The sequence below is a fragment of the Ascaphus truei genome, chromosome 6, assembly GCF_040206685.1.
Source record: "Ascaphus truei isolate aAscTru1 chromosome 6, aAscTru1.hap1, whole genome shotgun sequence".
NCBI lineage: Eukaryota > Metazoa > Chordata > Amphibia > Anura > Ascaphidae > Ascaphus > Ascaphus truei.
Genome location: NC_134488.1, coordinates 67,148,061 through 67,167,860, shown reverse-complemented (window position 1 = coordinate 67,167,860; position 19,800 = coordinate 67,148,061). Strand labels below are relative to the sequence as shown.

At 46.7% G+C, this 19,800-nt stretch overlaps 1 protein-coding gene across 2 annotated transcripts; it reads right to left on the bottom strand.

Annotated features, from left to right (window-relative positions):
* Positions 1–9,115: 9,115 nt before the first annotated feature.
* LSM10 (LSM10, U7 small nuclear RNA associated) lies at positions 9,116–12,564 on the bottom strand. Of its 2 annotated transcripts, none has more exons than XM_075604723.1 (2): positions 12,487–12,564; positions 9,116–9,811 (listed from the first exon to the last, which is right to left on the bottom strand). In XM_075604723.1, exon 2 carries the CDS (start codon positions 9,804–9,806, stop codon positions 9,441–9,443), a length of 366 nt encoding a protein of 121 aa, XP_075460838.1. In that variant the 5' UTR covers positions 9,807–9,811; positions 12,487–12,564; the 3' UTR covers positions 9,116–9,440. The 2 variants fall into 2 exon arrangements, with proteins under 2 accessions (XP_075460838.1, XP_075460836.1); XM_075604721.1 differs by lacking the exon at positions 12,487–12,564 and adding an exon at positions 11,907–12,476.
* Positions 12,565–19,800: the final 7,236 nt, after the last annotated feature.

The following is a 19,800-nucleotide window of genomic DNA, read 5'->3' as shown; positions in this document are numbered from 1 at the left end:
ACTTGTTAGAAATCAGTCTCACTCATTGGAAAGCAATCTCATTCATTAGAATTGAGTTTCACTAATTGGAAGGCAGCCTCACTCATTAGAAGTGAGTTTCACTAATTGATAGGCAGCCTCTCTCGTTAGAAGTGAGTTTCACTAATTGATAGGCAGCCTCTCTCGTTAGAAGTGAGTTTCACTAATTGATAGGCAGCCTCTCTCGTTAGAAGTGAGTTTCACTAATTGATAGGCAGCCTCTCTCGTTAGAAGTGAGTTTCACTAATTGGAAGGCAGCCTCACTGATTGGGAGGCACTGGTCGCTACTCACTGGAAGCTAGTCTCACCTCACTGGAAGGCACTGGCAGCTTCACTCACTGGAAGCCAGTCTCACTCATTATCAGTATCACTGCTCCCCTAAATCTGTCTGTGAGTTTCTTACATTGGCCGATGATCTCTCTGAATTTGACGCCACTAGGAGGATTTCATTCACAGAGAAAACTTCATTTCAATTAGTGATAACAATATTAAAACGTCTGATTTCACACTATGCTCCCCCCAACTCCAACATGAACGTCTCCCCAAATCTCTCTCACTGGCACAATGCAAAACATCCTCATGCACTAAAGTAAGAGACGGCATGGAAACACCGGCATGAGCTGCTTTAATCAATGAGTGGAGAAATAGGGTAATGTATCAATAACACAAGTCGCAGCCAATCAGAGCACTCCGTGTGCGAAAGTTCCATGCACGGGTAAATAGCATGGTCTGTGAGCTTTGCAGAAAAGAGCATCCCGATTGGCTGGTGTATATCCTCATATATAGCAAAAATAGGCGGCTCCACCCAGCCCTGTGCACAAAGGTTCCCACGGACTTAAGAGTGTGTCACTGCAGTTTTGTTGGTGTGGTATTTGCAAGAGCTGACGTGGCCTGGACTGATGACTCAGTTTCCAAATACAGGCTTGCTCATCGTTGGATAAACATTTGTAACCTGCAGGACTGCTGTCATTAAAGATCTGGATGTTGCCTGGCTGAGCGCTTTCACTTTATTACAGTCCCTCTAGCAATGAACTAAAGCAGGGAATTGTATTTTCTGTGATATTTCTTACTGGGCTTTTCACAGTTCAGCTTTGAGATTTAAATTTGCCAGCTAATAAACTTGTATTCTAAAACCACCATTAAAATGATGTGTTATATATATTTTTGCTGAGGGCTTTAGGAAGGATGCCTCTTATCAGGGCTAACTTGTTATGGGTGTAGCCATGTATCCTCTTGGCTACTAATCTGCCCTACCTAAAACAAAAGCCCTGGTACCAGTGCAGACAGTGTTAGGGTTAATCCGGGGTTTCCCCTGCAGCAAGCTGCTCCCTTGAGTGATGGGTGGGGGGGGGGGCAAGCTTGGGGTCTGTGTTCTGCACAATCAGGGGCTCAGACCTAAAACCTCTGGCTCACGGGACAGGACACATCCTCCTAAAACAAGAAGGAGCCGGCGCTCCATTGGTCTTCATACAAAAAAAAAAAAAAAAATTCATCCACACAGATCAACGTCTCGGTCAAAGACACTGACCTTTGTCAAGATGTATATCTCTGGCTCATATAAATCTGTCCCAGTTGAGCCTTCCAGAAATTATTCGTTTTAAATCTAGGACACCATATGTATAAAAGAGAAAACTCCATTGTTTGGTCCTAGAATTGCAATAGTTTCAATTTACAGAGAAACATAGACTTTGACGGCAGATAAGGAGCACTTGGCTGGCCTTATCCGCCTATTCCTTTATCTGCTGTAAAACCTCAGGCTCTATTTGATCCTCGGCTTTCTTTCATATTTAGGTTCCCCTTATGTTGTCTACTTCAAACATGTTTGAATCCCCTTACTATATTATCCCCTATACCAGCGGTGCGCAAACTGGGAGGCACAACCCCCAGGGGGGGAGCGAGGCTGCCTGCGGGGGGGCACACGGTTTACAGAGGCCCCACCCGCTTCCCGAAGGCACTTAAATTAAGTGCTGGGGGAGCTGCAGGGCCTCTGTAAACCTTTACTTACCTTAGCTCCACAAGCATCGCCATGGCAACGCGGCGTCATTTGACCATGTGACGTCACGTTGCTATGGCAACGTGACATCATGACGCCGGAGCCGACGCAAGTGGGGGTGAGGTGACCGCCGGAAGGGTGGCGCAGGGAAAAAAATTTGCGCCCCTCTGCCCTATACCATCTCTCTTGGGAGGTTATTATTCGAATCCATCATCCTTTCCGAGTACTTCCTCACATTTTCGGAGCCTCCCCCCAACAGAGATTAACCTCCTGTCCTAGCACTTCCATTTCTCTAAAATATGCTTCCCTCCTGCACTTTGTTGACACTCTTGATATATTTGAACGTTTCAATCATATCTCCAGTCTCCCTTCTCTCCTCTAACCTGTACATATGAAGGTCCTTTAGGCTTCCTAATAAGTCTTAGGCCTTGCCCCCGCTGCCTACTACAGCGTCCGCTGTGGCGGACGCTGCGCGCACGAGAGCTCTCCCCGCAATGGCTCCGGGCCCGCTGCGAGGAATTGAGAGCAGGACTCGCGTCGAGCGATTAGGCACACCCCCCGGCGGTTCAGCCAATGAGGGCGAACCTGCCGGGTGACGTCATGGCCGCGCCCCCATCACTCCTCCACCACGCCCCACCCCCCGGTCTCTGCTCCTGCAGTGAGCTGCAGATCGGGGAATCGGCTGAACGCGCCGCCAAAAGTGCAGGCGCGTGTTACAGCGTCGTGACCGGGGTCTTAGCCTAATGCTGTAGATCATGTACCATTTTAGTAGCCCTTCTTTGCTCAATGGCATTTTAATGGAAATGTGCTGATTTCTTTTAATCACGGGGACTCCCTTGAAGTGCACGGGATGCTGATGCTAAAAGTCAGTGAGTCACAGAAAATCAGCACGAGATGACATGTCTGTATATGTTTGCTATATGATACTGAACCTTTAGCTCATGTCAAATAAAACGACTTGTGTAGGAAACATCTGTGGAAGACATCAGAACCTTCCGTGGGTGTCCAGAGAGGACCACGCTGAAATCCGAGGCACAGGAAATCCTCACAGTACGTGGGCAGTGGCACTACTATAAGTCACTAACACACAGATACTGATACACAGCTATACACAGATATGCACATGTAGAAAGATACACACAGCCCCACACACGTTCCTATAATATATTTAGCAAAGCAATGCATTGTTTGGCTTTTCATCAGCATGGCTTAAGGTTTAATATTTCATGTAAAGGGAGTAGCCAGCCTTGGAGTGAGTAATCCCAGTTTTTGGAAAAGACCTACGCTTTAACCTTCTCCGTGCAGCACCGTTCTCTCCGACGCACAAGGGCTGAAGTCTGCAATATGCAGGCGGTGCTGGTGACGCTGGCACCCAGTGTGGATTGCACAAGATTATGTCACTGCCAATGCTCCTGGTGCCCAGACCGGAATAAAAAATTTAGAGATTAGTCTGCAGAGGCCTTATCGGCGCTGGCAAGAAGCTTTATTTACAAGGCTACAGTTCTGGGATAGGGCTCGTTGTCCTTGTCATAAGAGTAGGACCAAATTGCATCATCATTGCAGCCGAATCCTCAGCTGACCCGGGTCTGATTCACATTACACTCTGAGATATTCTGATGTCCCCCTCGTCCAAAAAGCATCTAGACATACTATGTCATGAAAGAGCCCGGTTACCCCAGTATATTGCTTTGTCCCTCTTTCTGAAAATTCCTAATTTTCAAGTGTTACTGATATTTGTTTTTGGCATCTGTGATTTTTGTGGCAACCATTTTATTCTATCCCAGAGACCCCTTCCCCCTAATTTTCAGGATCTTATAAAAAAAATTTAAACTGGCATGCAGATACTGAAAACTGGGACCAACGGAGAGGGACTGGCAGGTTTTTTGTTTTTGTTTACTGAGCAGATTTGCTGCTTTCAAACGCAGTTTCTCATAACAACATACAGTTAGGTCCGGAAATAATTGGACACTGACACAATTTTCATAATTGTGGCTCTGTACGCTACCACAATGGATTTGAAATGAAACAACAGAGATGCAATAGAAGTGCAGACTTTCAGCTTTAATTCAAGGGGTTGAACAAAAATATCGTATGAAACGTTTAGGAATTGCAACCATTTTTATACACAGTCCCCTTATTTCATGGGCTCAAGTGTAATTGGACAAATTATCACAATCATAAATAAAATGTTAATTTTTAATACTTTGTCGAGAATCCTTTGCAGGCAATGACTGCTTGAAGTCTGGAACGCATGTACATCACCAAACGCTGGGTTTCCTCCTTTGTGATGCTTTGCCAGGCCTTTACTGCAGCTGTCTTCAGTTGTTGTTTGTTTGTGTTCTTTCTGCCTTAAGTTTTGTCTTCAGCAAGTGAAATGCATGCTCGATCGGGTTGAGTTCAGTGATTGACTCGGCCATTGCAGAATATTCCACTTCTTTGCCTTCAAAAACTCCTGGGTTGCTTTCGCAGTATGTTTTGGGTCATTGTCCATCTGTAAAGTGAAGCGCCGTCCAATCAACTTCGCTGAATTTAGCTGAATCTGAGCAGACAATATATCCCTATACACTTCAGAATTCATCCGGCTGCTTCTGTCACATCATCAATAAACACTAGTGACCCAGTGTCATTGTAAGCCATGCATGCCCACGCCATCACACTGCCTCCACCGTGTTTTACAGATGATGTGGTATGCCGTGATCATGAGCCGTTCCAAGCATTCTCCATACTTTTTTCATCCCATCATTCTGGAACAGGTTGATCTTAGTTTCATCTGTCCAAAGAATGCTGTTCCAGAACTGGGCTGGCTTTTTAAAATATTGTTTGGCAAAGTCTAATCTGGCCTTTCTATTCTTGAGGTTTATGAATGGTTTGCACCTTGTGGTGAACCCTTTGTATTTGCTCTCGTGAAGTCTTCTCTTTATGGTAGACTTGGATAATGATATGCCTACCTCCTGGAGAGTGTTCGTCACTTGGCTGGATGTTGTGAAGGGGTTTTTCTTTACCATGGAAAGGCTCCTATGATCATCCATCACTGTTGTCTTCTGTGGACGTCCAGGCCTTTTTGTGTTGCAGAGCTCACCAGTGCGTTCTTTTTTTCTCTCTCAGAATGTACCAAACTGTTGATTTGGCCACTCCTAATGTTCCTGCTATCTCTCTGATGGATTTTCCTTTTTTTGCAGCCTAAGGATGCCATTTCACTTGCATTGAGAGCTCCTTTGACCGCATTTTGTGGGTTCACAGCAACAGCTTCCAAATGTGAATGCCACACCTGGAATCAACTCCAGACCCTTTACCTGCTTAATTGATGATGAAATAATGAAGGAATAGCCCACACCTGTCCATGAAACAGCTTTTGAGTCAATTGTCTAATTACTTTTGTTCCCTTGAAAAAGAGGGGGCTACATATTAAAGAGATGTCATTCCTAAACCCTTTCTCCAATTTAGATGTGAATACCCTCAAATTAAATCTGATAGACTGCACTTTAAGCCCATATTCAATATTTTACTGGAACTTGAATTTATTTTGGTACACAGCCGAAATAACAAAACTTGTATCAGTGTCCAATTATTTCCGGACCTAACTGTATGTTGGATTTGCAGCAATGTGAAAATGCGAAGGCATACAGGAATAGCACAAATATACAGGTATACAAAGTCGGTGGTATATAAGCATTAGTGGTTCTGTGTGCATCATGTCACTGCCTATATAAATGTGCCTATGTAAGAGTGTCACTAATAATATGTACTGTGTTCATCTTTCTTTCAGTGCATCGCTGTGTTAGGGAATTGGTGAAGTGGGATTAGCGAGCAACAGGTGCTGACATTAAGCGTTAGCAGTTATAACCCGCCCATATTGGGGCCAAGAATGGAAAGGTCTGGATGCTGGTCTATCGCTCTGCAACGCGTTGCTGATTCCTTTGGATGCAAAAGGCGTTCAAACTTGTGTTTACAGAAAATCTGCCCTCGTTTATACCCCCTCCTGTGCCATTTTTAGTGCTTCTTTCATTGTTTAAGAGACATGTTTAATATGGATTTATGGAACAGACAGAATGAGGAGAGATCGCTGGAAAGATTCTAAAGCCGCACTAATATGAGAAGAGTTAGAAGGCATTTTTTAATAACTGCAGCATGACAGCCATATATAAGCAAAAAGGTTATAGAAACCAACATTTCCATGAAATTAAAGATGCTGGATGATTTCACGTGTTTAATAAAGGGGAAGGAAGGGTAGGTTTCTAGTGTGTGAAGGGATATAAATTGACACATAGGCAAAGGAGAACAGGATCCATACTTACCTGCACTCATTACAGAGGTGATAGGAGTAAATTAATTTATTGTAAAATGTAACCATTACTGCGGTAATGATAACATAAGGTGTACATAGGCTATTCAAACATGAACATAAACAAACACTATAAGAGGCTTAAGAGGACACTAGACCTTAGCATTCGTCAGTCCATAGGCGGCAGACAGATCTGAGTCTGTCTCTCTGTGGCCCAGCACGTAATTGAGGTTTGTGGTGGTGAGGCACGGTCTCTAATCTCACACCGTATAAAAAAAAAAAAGTATAGACTTGTTAGCCTGTACCAGCTATTTGGAATAGAGCCAAAGAAAACCCTTAGGCTGCGCTTATAGTGCCGGCAACAGCGCGTCAAAACAAATTAATTGCCGCAGTCGCGTGCACTTATAGTAAGCGCGACGCGACGGCTGGAAGTCATATCGATTTGATTTTTCCAGCAACCGCAGCCCGACGTCACTATAAGCGTAGACTAAGAGAAACGAACCTCTCTACAATAGACCATGACATCACCGACAGGGACATGCATACAATGGTGTACGACGTCTGTGCATGCGTGTCAACGGTCAGTGACGTCACGGTCTATTGTAGAGAGGGCGCCGTCAGAATCTCTGGTTCGTTTCTGTAAGGGTTTTCTTTGGCTCAATTCCAAATAGCCTGTATCCGCTAACTAGTTTATACTCTTTTTATACGGTGTGAGATTAGAGACCGTGCCTCACCACCACTAACCTCAATTACGAGCACACAGGCTCTTTAACCAACCCCACCCCTGTGATTTACCCAATACACTGACCTGTCCTTTTTAGACACGGCACACTTTATGTAGGCTTGTCTAGCACATAACTTACCAGTCACATATGCTGATCTAACTGGCTGTTTCTTAGGTTCGGACAATGAATGAGAGGACCCAGCTCTATGTATGTCCACCCTAGATCAGATTATCACTTATACAGACACTAACATACTCTATTAAGAACCCTATACAGATCTTAAACTCTGCATTTTATGTTTCTTTTAATAAACTTAAGAGGCACTTTATGTAATATAAATCTACTTTACTTGCACTTGCTACACCCAACCCTAGTTCTCAGGACTGAACTTTGAATTCGCTACTCGAGACATACATAGTATCTTATTACTGCTACACTTGCTGACCCACTAGTAGCAATAGCACTAGGTACGATTCCCTGTCACACACCAACAGTGAGGAAGGTTGCTGTTCATAGTGTTATTTTGCAACGTCTAGAAATCTAGACCTGTCTATTAACACTATGGACTTCCTACTAACTAGTTCACCGTATCCCATGCTATGGCAACCTTTGGACGAATACTCTAGAGCAGGCCTGCACAACCCCAGTCCTCGAGGGCCGCAAACAGGCCAGGTTTTCAGGATATCCCTACTTCAGCACAGATGGCTCAATATGACTGAGCCACTAATTGAGCCAGCTGTGCTTAGGTAGGGATATCCTGAAAACCTGGCCTGTTTGCGGCCCTCGAGGACTGGAGTTGTGCAGGCCTGCTCTAGAACAGATCAGTTTGGCAGACCACATTAACCCTCTGTGTGGCAGTGTTTATGCTACATCTAGGTTGTTTTCAGGATTCCATGAACTGTTCGGAATCCATGGTGAGATCCCCTTTGGGCATTATTCTCTATGTAACCTATGGGGATACACGCCTACTATACTGAGTCCATACTGACGGATGCTAACGTCTAGTATCCTCTGAAGCCTTCAATTGTGTTTTTTTATGTTCGTTTATGTCCATGTTTGATTAGCCCATCTACCAATCTGCACCTTATTTTATTATTACCACAGTAAACGTTACGTTTAACAATACATTCATTTACTCCTAACCTCCGTATTGAATGCAAGTAGGGATCTTGTTCTCCTTTGTCTATATATGATATCATATTGTGATAAGAATAAAACAGGGTTAAAAAAAAATTGGGCTAATCCATTTTTTCTATGCACGGATCTATTTGAATTTAAAAGTGCAATGCTGATTTAAATAGATTTCAAGTTAAATATCTGTATTCCATTTCTTATTCCCTTTATCAATGTTTAGTTACCAGAAAGGCAGAGGCTGCATGTAATATATATATATATAATACATCTATGAAGAACAGAAAGAAAAACAAAGGAAGACTGAAAATGTATTGATATCACATCAGCTCAATCAAAACTTGTATGGATATTACTTTAATTATACTCAGCTATTACAACGTCATTCTGAAATTAAACTAGGAATTTGTGCCCATTTTGTTTTAATTACAGGTTTGAAGCAGGGGGTCTACACAGAGGATCTGTGTTAATTTCAGCTCCGGGGACCCCTTGCTTCCAGAGATACTTGGCTCTGTAGGGGGATGTCAGTAAACCTATGAAGTTTAAATGTCCTGGTCACGCTGGCCAATAGGAAGCCGCAACGGATTACATCCTAGCTTCCTATTGTCTTGCGTGACATTTAAAGCTGCCATTATGTTAGGCACACAGTTTCTCTGACTGCAGGAATACTGGTATCTAGGGAAGCAGTGGGTCCCTGACGCTGAAATTAACACAGTTCTGCTCCGGAGACCCCCTGCTTCAACCCTGTAATAAAAATAAAATAATACATGACACACACTTTAACGTAATGCAGCACGTTTTGCTGCTTTAAATATATGTACTGCCATAAACAATTTTTCTAATGGAGTTGTGCACACATTATGCCATTACACTGGAGATATTTTGTGTGTATATTATTTTCCTGACGATTGTTGCAGATCCCCCAAGCACCAGAGTTAGTGTGAATTACTGGATTTGGACCAAAAATTTTTTTTTTTTAAAGAAAAGGCATTTTAATGGAATTCTAATACAACAGCACGATTTTGTTGAAATCTTTGCACAGTGGATGATAAAAATTAACGAGTGACACCAAAATCAGTAAGATTCAGAGAAAATAAGTGAGAGATGACTGGTCCGATGTAGTATCAAGAGGACAAAAAATATTTATGTATTGCTGCACAATTGATAACCATACAGCACGTCACCATTTCATATTCATAGCACCTTCAACAGTAACTGAAGTATTGCACGAGATTTCGTAGTGGGAGAAGGTTGTTGGGCGAGGAAAAAAAAAAGGAGGAGATTCTGGGTTTCACTTGGGTTTCCTTGTAGGAAACTCTTTCCTCCCTTTTGCACCGAAGCTTCGGACACTTTGGATTTTCTGCAGCTGCTCCTCGATGGTCCGAATGATGTCCACCTCTTCCGGTATGTGGACATATCGCACGTTCCGTCCCGTTACAAACAGGTCGTCCAGCTGGGTCTCCCTCCCTCGCCGGTCTGTGTAGGTGACCTTGGCCAGACGGATGTTCATGAATGCGTCTACGTTGGTGATAAAGCCCTTTGCCGAGCTTTCGTCTCGTAGGTCAACGGTGGTGACATGTCCGTGAAGTCCCTGTAGCAGGATGACCAAGCTGTTTTCTGCTATAGTCCTCTCCTTCACAGAGTGGCTGACCTCCATGACACCTACAAACCCAAGATAAGCAGGACAACTGTTACCATCTGATTTCAAGTCTCTGGTCCATTCCCTGCTGACCAGTGGTGGAAGTGTGATGGTACTAGGCTGGACAGAGAACCACTATAGACTGTTAGCCACATTGTTTCAGCCCAATATGTTCCAGGGCCATATAGTTATGAGCATCATTGTACATATGTAGTGGCGGATTTAAAAAAAAAAATCTTAGCCTATATATTTAGTGTCCAACAGATACACACTTCTCTAGCTATTTTGTGTCTAGGCTTGCATTTCTTTGTCTATTATGCTGCATGTACTCCCCTGTAGATAATTTTGTTTTAATGTTTTTGATAGTCTCCAAATAATTTTTGATATGCGTTTAATACATTTGAATCATGGGTGCAATATAGGAACATCTTGTCTTTCATCTTTGGCAGGTCATGGATTTTGGCAGTGCCCCAATAATATACAAGGTACATCATGTTTTGCTGCTTGTTTTTTTTTTTTTTTTAGGGGCTGATCACTCCGACAGAGCAACCAGCAAGATTGACCATTTCCGTTTTCGGTATACAGGGTCTGGCCGTGTCATGTGATCACATGGATGCAGAAGTGCTGGTGACGCCAGACCACCAGCATTATAAAGGTTAATTAACGAAGTCTAAATCGGCATTCTTGAAAAGATTATATTTCCCCGAAAGTAAAGATTTCACTTATTTGCTTTGTGTCAAAATAAGTTGGTTTCAAGTCTCTTCGAATACATTTAATTTTAATGTTATTGTGCTGTTCTCCCATACTCACTATGAACAAATTGTTCTGCCATCATCATTAAAAACTAGATGCTACTTACTCTGCACTTGTTCAGCTTTATTTACCGGCTGCAGGTTAAATAAACTACTTGTTCAGCCAGACCCTAACCTGCTAGTCTAACCCTTACCTTATAGGCAATCCGAGTGCTTTTTTTTCTCTCCATAGGATTGAAGCAGGGGGGCTCCAGAATGAAACCCATTTCAGCTACATGAACCCCCTGCTTCCGGAGATACCGCTGTACGGGGTGCTGGTAGCCGCTCGGCTACCAGGGTTCACATAATGGTGGCTTTTCAAAGCTCTAGCACCCTGGGAGCCAATAGGAAGCAGAGATGTCACTCGTTCAGCTTCCCATTGGCCCACGTGTGGGAGCTTTAAAAAGCAGAGAGATACCGGAACCCCCTTCGGAAGCAAGTATCTCTGGAAGCAGGGGGTCCCCGGAGCTGAAATAAATGGTTTTCAGCTCCGGAGACCCCGTGCTTCAAACCTGTGTACGAAAATAAAAGCGCTTGGATTGCTCCTTTGACTAATAATAAAAATACTGGTAATAAGCCAGCAGTCAGCCTAAATCTTACCCTAGCCCAGGGGTGCGCAACATTTTTAGTCTGCACCCCCTGCCTGCTCTTCCCCTGCACACGCCCCCACCTTACCTGAGAGCCGGCAGTTTTTGACATCACAACGTCATGTGACACCGCCTTGCCATAGCGACGCGTCGTCACACCAGAGACCAGGTAAGCGAGTTACAGAGGCCTTGGGCATGCTCTCGAGCATTTCATTTAAATGCTTTGGGGGAAGAGCACGGGGCCTCTGTAAGCGCCGCGCCTCCCCCCATGCAAAGTCTTGCACATCCCTGCCCTATCTCACAATATCTCAATCCTAATATTCTGGGGGGGGGAGGGGAATCATTATCAGCTAAATAAGGGAGATGGAAGAGGTTATAGATACAGCTGCCGGGTAAATAGATACTTCCTTATTAAACTTATTAAACTTATTAAAAACCCGTTTCATCATTTATTTTTTTAAGTGTCAACCAACGCGAGTTGACCCATAAAGCAAAATAAATTGGCGGCAACTACTTCCCTTAGGGCGACACTGTGCCTTAAAACTCTTAAGAAACACAACACTAATTGTAAGCTTTGGGGTCAGCGAGATGGAACCACTTGAAAGAAAACAAGTGGGTGCATATCCTGGGTTTCACCAGCCTGTTCTTCCAGTCCTAAAAAGAATATTTATAATAATGAGTCAAATAAAGACTTCATAGTCAATTGCATACATTCAAATAACTTCAGTTCTGCTTTTTACCTTATTATATAAAAAGCAGTGGTCCTTAACTTTACTGTTCCCATATGGGAAAATAACAGGGACAGGTTCATCAATGTGAAGTAGGTTGACTCCCTGCAGAACATTGCACCTCCTCCCTGAACAGCCCCCTCTTCAGAGCATGGCATCTCCTCCCTGCACAGCCTTTCCTTCAGAGCATTGCACCTCCTCCCTGCAGCCTCTCTCGTGAAGAGCATTGCACCTCCTCCCTGCACAGCCTCTTCTGCAGAGCATTGCACCTCCTCCCTGCACAGCCTCTTCTGCAGAGCATTGCACTTCCTCCCTGATGGCAGATCATTTCACCACTGCTCTGCACAGTCCCTCTCTTGCAGAGCATTGCAGCCTCTCCTGCAGAGCATTGCACCTCCTCCCTGAACAGCCTCTCTCCTGCAAAGCATTGCACCTCCTCCGAGCAGTCTCTCTACTGCAGAGCATTTCACGTCCTCACTGCACAATCTTTCTCCTGCAGAACATTGCACCTCCTGCCTGCGCAGTCTCTCCCCTACAGAGCGTTGCACCTCTACCATACACAGTCCAGCACTACAAAACATTGCACCCTTACCTACAGGCCCAGGAAAGGAATCCCCAGAATTCAGCGGGAAACTGCTTCAAGCCTCTCTGCCAATCAGTACGCGTTTCCATTGATAGACAGACAGATTGGCCCAGGATTGGCCAATCACATCACCTTCCAGAACTGGGGTGGGGCTTGAGTTCACCAATCTGGGAGAAAGGCGGGGAATACACTGTATCTAGGAGGAGGTGACATATGGATGTAGCTGAATATAGGAAATAGAAATATGGGATACAGTACTACAGTAGTTGGCCTGTGACTGCATGTGTGGCATTACATTTTTGATGTCTCCTATTGTATGCTTCCATTTACTTAAATGAACAGGGAAGTTATTGTTTGCACACAATAATTAAGTATAAATAGCTGTGTTAGTCCAGTTGGGATAGTGCTGAGTAAATGAGTACTTCAGTGTTAGGTGATACCTTTTTTATTTGAAATGGTAGGCGGAAAACCAGTCCTGTGTCGGTGCATCGAAAAAACCTTTGGCAGTAGCCTTTAGAACACTAAACAGCGCCTAGATGTGGAAGCAGAGCAGGAATCCATATAAAGTCTGAAGACAAGTAGTCAAAAGCTCATGAACGTTGTCATGGAACCTCTCTGCATGTCAGTTTCCCTGTTCTGAGGCAGTCATTGCTGCTCAGTGTAGTTGTAACAATGTTACTGTTAATGTGGCTTCTCTTGGCTTCCTAGCCAGTTGCCTTGGCAACGCCCTTCCTTTTCACCCTAGGCCTAGGCCAGAGTGGCGCGGAGCAGGCGGGCGCGCTCACGCTGGCCGCTATGAAACACATTGAGGCAATGTGTGTGGCCAGCGTGAGCAAGCGTCTGCTGCAGCACTCGGGGGGCCTCCGCGCTGTGCGGCGACTTTTTATTCCAGACCCGAAGATTGAGACGGAGCGCTAGGCATGCCCCCCAGCGGTGCAGCCAATGACCGCGAACCTGCCGGGTGACGCCATGGCAGCACCCCCGTCACTCCCCAGTCACGCACCCCCGTTTTTCCCCCTGCAGCTCTCTGCAGACCGGGGAATTAGGCTGCACACGCCGCCAACCTCGCATCGCAAGCGCGCGTGCAGCACAGGCACTGGGGCTGTAGCCTAAGCGCACGCGACAGCGGCAATGCATTTGTTTTGACGCGACGTCGACGTCACTATAAGCGCAGCCTTAGCGGCACCTACCACGAGCAAAATTCAGTGGCAGTGAATGGAGTTGGTGGGAATGGAAGTCAGTGGTGACGAAAGTGATGTCACTGATGGCAGAAGAGGCCATCAGCAACATTCACTGCAACTGAATTTTGCCAGCTTCCAGCAGCAGGAGGAAAACACACACACACACACCCGCATGAGCCGCCAAACACCCCCACCGAGTGAGCCACTGAGCACACCCTCTTCCCCCTCCCAGTGAACCACCGAGCACGCGCAACCCCCCGTGAGCCGCCGAACAACCCCCATGTGAGCCGCCGAGCACAACAGTGAGCCACCAATTAAACCCTCTCCCCCCCAATGAGCCGCCGAATACACCCTCTCCCCCCCCAATGAGCCGCTGAGTACACCCTCTCCCCCACAACATGAGCCGCCGAGTACAACCTCCCCCCCCCCCACCCAAGTGAGCCGCCGAGTACACTTCTCCCACCCCGCCCCCTCCCCATGAGCCGCATCCGTGTCCCTGTATCTCCGTCAGAGGGCTGGCACCAGCAGCAGGACACAGCTCCACTGGGGGAGAGAGTGAGGGAGGGGTGGGTGTCAGGAGATAGGGTGGCAGGATCCTGAGAATATCACACACACACACAAACACAAAGACACACAGACTGACACACACACACACACACACTGACTGAAACACACACAAGCACCCTGACTAACACACACACAAACACACTGACCAACCCCTGCGCTACATCCCCTGCTAGGGCCACCAAGCGCCACGAACACCTGTAAGTACAGCTGGCAGCTACAGGACACTGACCGGCACCATCTGAGTGTAAGGACCCGGGAGTCACGCCGCACTCGGCGCGCTCCCGCCTTACCTCGGACCGCAATCAGGGGTTCTGCTCCCTGCAACACATCGTCGGGACCCGCATCTACCGTCAGCAACCAAAGAAGTGTCTGTCTGGTGCTGATAGTGAGGAACACCCAAACTATAGCATGGAAGTGGAGCCGCAACCAATGAGTGACAATCCCTTGACCAGCCCTGCAAACTGCCAGGCAGGACTGTGATTTCCTCTGTAAACAATTGGAACAGGAGATGGAAGCTAACGCCAAGTTACAGAGAGGACTGCTCACACTCTCCTTTGACGGTGGGACTGGGATGAACACGGAGTGTCGCTTACATAGTGACTTAAAAGACCTGACAACTGAGCTGAAAACGTGAACACTATTATTACTGCCATGGATGAAAAACAGAGCTCAATCTGACAAAATCATTGCTATCCTGAAACAGAAGTATGAGGATGCATTGAAAGAGATTACAATCTCTCAGCAAGAGGTTCGCAATTGCCATAGAGAGTTGGAAGTCTCCCAGAGTGAGAATATATATATAAATGAAATTTGCTTGATTGTTAGTAGATGTGGGGCTTCTCATTGGTCCCTCGGTCCGCCCGTCCATGCCCCGCCTCCCCCACGGGTCTCATTGGCCAAGAGGTACGCTGATCATTACGGACACACCTACTCCACTGTGACACACCTCCCCACGGCTCTCATTGACCAAGAGGTACGCTGACATCACGGACACACCTACTCTCACCCCTGCAGACTCACCATAACACTCTGACACTCTCTCCCTACTGAATCATCCCTGCGGACTCACCATAACACTCTGATACTCTCTCCCTGCTGAATCACCCCTGCGGACTCACCATAACAATCTCAGACACTCTCTCCCTGCTGAATCACCCCTGCAGACTCACCATAACACTCTGACACTCTCTCCCTGCTGAATCACCCCTGCAGGCTCAGCCACCCACCTTGGTAAGTTTAACACACTCTCTGCTGTCCACCACCCCTGTTACCCATCCATGCTCTCACAAATTACCACATCAGGACTCCCCTTACTGTGTCTCCGCTATCCCGCACGCTCAGCTATGTCGCCGCTTACCCCATCAGCAGCCCGTTTACTGTGTAACCGCTACTGTCATGTCCACCCCCTTCTTACCCGGCCACGCCACCGATCACAACTGTGTCAACCGCTACTGTCATGTCCATACGCCCGCTCCGCAATGTCCGACTTCACGCCCAACGGCCACGCCACCACTCACAAATCACTCCCTTCGCCTTCTCGCACGATACTTACTCTCCTTCCAGCGCCATTACATATTTATTGCCAACCTTCATCAAAATGCCAAACACAAATAAATACACGACCGCTCCAAAAATTACACCCTTCACACATGATTAAGTATTAATTTCACACACTGCACCGATACTATGCTAAAATGGCAACCAAACAATATGAATTGTCCCCCTTACTTACCACCCATACTATCTTAAAATGGCCCCCTTCCCGCCAAAAACACAATCTTCTCCCACGTTTGCCACCATCATCATTACCCTGTCGACCACTACAGAAAATGGCCGCCTTCACAAAATATTAAATACATATAAAAATACTTACTCTCCTTCCAGCATCATTACATATTTATAGTCCACCTTCATCAAAATTACCAACACGAATCAATACCCGCCCGATAACAAAAATTACACCCTTCACGCATGATTAAATATTCATTTCACACACTGCACCGATACTATGCTAAAATGGCCGCCAAACACTATTAATTGTCCTCCTTACTTACTCCATCACTATTTCCGACAACGGTACTCTGAAAAAATTTCATGATCCGCGCTCAGCATCCACCTTCAAGACAATGCTACTATGTCACAGCGCCGCATCACCTCTCTCCTCCCTCCCCCCCCCCCCGGCACAACAAAAGCAGGCGCCGCAGGCACCGCAGGCACCGCTACCCTCGCGCCGCCGCCTCACCTCTCCCGGATGCTGCCGCCGGCCGCCGCACTCACGCCGCCGCCATCCGCCCACCCACTCGGCTCCTCACCTCACACTGCGGGCCCCATCTTACCGCCAGGAGCGCAGTGGGGGGGAGGGGGTTTCGAAGAAGAAACCAGCGGTGAGGCCAGGCCGAGGTCTGGCCAAGAACCGCGCGCGGGGAGGTGGGGGGGGGGGGGTGACGGGAGAAGAGTCAGGAGAAACACAGCCCCCCTCCCCGTCTCCCCCTTCCTCCGCACCTCTGCGAGGGGGGGGGGGGGGAAATAGTCAAGAGAAGAGAGGGGGGGGGCAACACCAGACTGACTTACACACACGAACCGACTGCCACACACACACTGACTGACGCGCACACGCAAACTGACTGACGCGCACGCGCAAACTGACTGACGCGCACGCGCAAACTGACTGACGCGCTCGCACACACTGGCTGACGCACACACACACCCAGCCGCGCGTGCACACACACTGACTGGCGCGCGCACACACTGACTGGCGCGCACACGCAAACTGACTGACGCGCACATGCACACACACACTGATTGGCTCATGCACAGACACACTGACGCACACACACACTGACTGACGCGCACACACACACTGACTGACGCACACACACACTGACGCACACACACACAAACTGACTGACGCACACAGACACACTGACTGACGCGCACACGCAAACTGACTGACGTGCAAACTGACTGACGCGCACACTGACTGACGCGCTCGCACACACTGACGCACACACACACTGACTGATGCACACACACAGACACAGCCGCGCGTGCACACACACTGACTGGCGTGCGTGCGCACACACACACACACACACACACTGACTGCCGTGCACACGCAAACTTACTGACGCGCACACGCACACACACACTGACTGGCTCATGCACAGACACACTGACTGACGCACACACACTGTGATGGTAACTTTGTGGCAGGCTATAATAATACACCAAAAATACCTGGGTTGAACTGAACGAGGCTTAGATATGATAAAATATAATTTATTCCTTGAAAAAGGTGAACACACGAGATATACAAATAACAGACAAAATATGATACTTACTTAAGATGGAATGATGAAACAGTCACATCTGGACTGGCAGTTCATACAGCAATCTTCAAAATCACCAAAAACACGAAAGACAATAGCCATAGGCTGAGCCTGGTACTTATACAATTATTTCCCATTGAACATAACCTAAACCCAGCCCCTCTCATAAATCAGTGGTGAGGTTGACTGTTTTCCCCAGAGTAAAACTCCTCCCACCCAAGGACGTTTAAAAACTGCTTTTCCTATCTAAATAACTTCATAACTTCAGTTCAGTAGTACTTACTGGCACGCGAGATATATTAATACATTCCGGCACGCATGACGCTCCCAATAAGACTAAATATTACCATGTAGTATTAAAATTAAGAGAGATATTAATATCTGTCTCTTAGTACCTGCTAGACATCATGTGTCTGTAATCCTTATGTGCGAATCAGTCCCACGAATACACATGTAGCTTTTAGCACGTTCAGCCGAGGACATCTCATAATATTCTTATATTTAATAAGGTCACTCATTCTGATATCTCCTTGGGTAACCGCACCCCTGGCCCCCATAACCCCTGGTCAATAAATCCTTTGAAGCAGGGACTCATGTGTAGAGAACATTTGTCACAGGTGCTAGATTTCACACCCAATGCTCCAGACATGGGCCTAGCTGTCTCTACCAGCAATATACCCTTGGTCTGCCAATTAGGTATTAACATACTGTACACTAAACCCCCTCTGTATTTTTCACACCCAACTTCAATCAAGCCTTTTGAAGCCCAGATATTTCTGAAAAGACACCACACATATTTGTATTTTCCTAAACTGTAGCTCATTAACCCCTTAAGCCCCACTGTGTGTGTGGTGCAGACACTGGCACAGAAACAATACATTTATACAGGGGAATAAACAGTTGGATGGCTGAAGCAAGGCAAAAACAAATTACTGGACCCCAGTCCAGTTAACCCCTTGCTTCCCAGGTGAGAGTAGAGGGTGGCCAAATGGGGTGTAACCCCTTTTATCCCAGGCCAAATCCTCTCTCTCATGACACACACACACTGACTGACGCACACACACACACACACACACACACACACTGACTGGCGCGCGCACACACTGACTGGCACGCGCACACATACACACACTGACTGGCGAGCGCACCCATACACACACTGACTGGCGTGCGCACACACACACTTACTGGCACGCGCACACACACACACACTAACTGGCGCGCGCACACACACACACTGACTGGCGCGCTCGCACACACACACACTGACTGATGTGCGCACGCACACGCACACACTGACTGGCGCATGCACGCACACACACACTGACTGGCGCGCGCACACACACAGACACACTGACTGGCGCGCACACACACACACAGTGACTGGCACACCCACACACTTAACGACGTGCCCACATACACACAGTGACTGATGCGCCCACACACACACATACACTGACTGACGCGCCCACACACACACACACTGACTGGCGCACACACACACACACACACACTGACTGGCGCACACACGCACACACACACACACTGCATGAAGCTGTAAAGGGGGGGGGAGAACGGAGCTGTAAGGGGGGTGGGGGACCGGACCTGTAAATGGAGGGGGGGAGAGACCGGAGCTGTAAATGGGGGGGGGGAGACAGGGGAAGAGAGGGGGGAGGGAAGAGAGAGAGGGGGGGACAGGAGAGAGAGAGAGAGAGAGAGAAGGGGATAGGGAGGGGGACAGGGAGAGGGGGGAGGGAGGAGAGAGAGAGGGGGGGGGAGGGGAAAGAGAACATTACATCCCGGGCAACGCCGGGTATATCAGCTAGTATTTACATATTGATTAAGTTTGGTATTATATCATTGCTCTGTTACATGGTATCTCTGCTCTTTACCACCATCTTGTGGTGTTTTGCCTAACTACTTTAAGTAATCTTTTAAATACTGTATATCTATTCTTATATAGTTCTAATAATAAAAATGTTTTATTATTTTTATGTATAAATTTAAATAAATGGTTGCTGTTTATTATGTTTTATACTTTAAGTGTTTTATACATTAATTGCATTTATTGAATGTTGGGGACATACAATTGTGACATCACTGATTCTAAGGTATATTAAGATTAATAGTCCCTATCATTCCACAATCCATGAGGAAGCGCTTTGCAGAGTGAAACATGCTGGATTATTGGCAAGTTTTTTGTCCCACAGCGTCTCGCCGATGTGTACAACTGCCCTCTGCCTCCC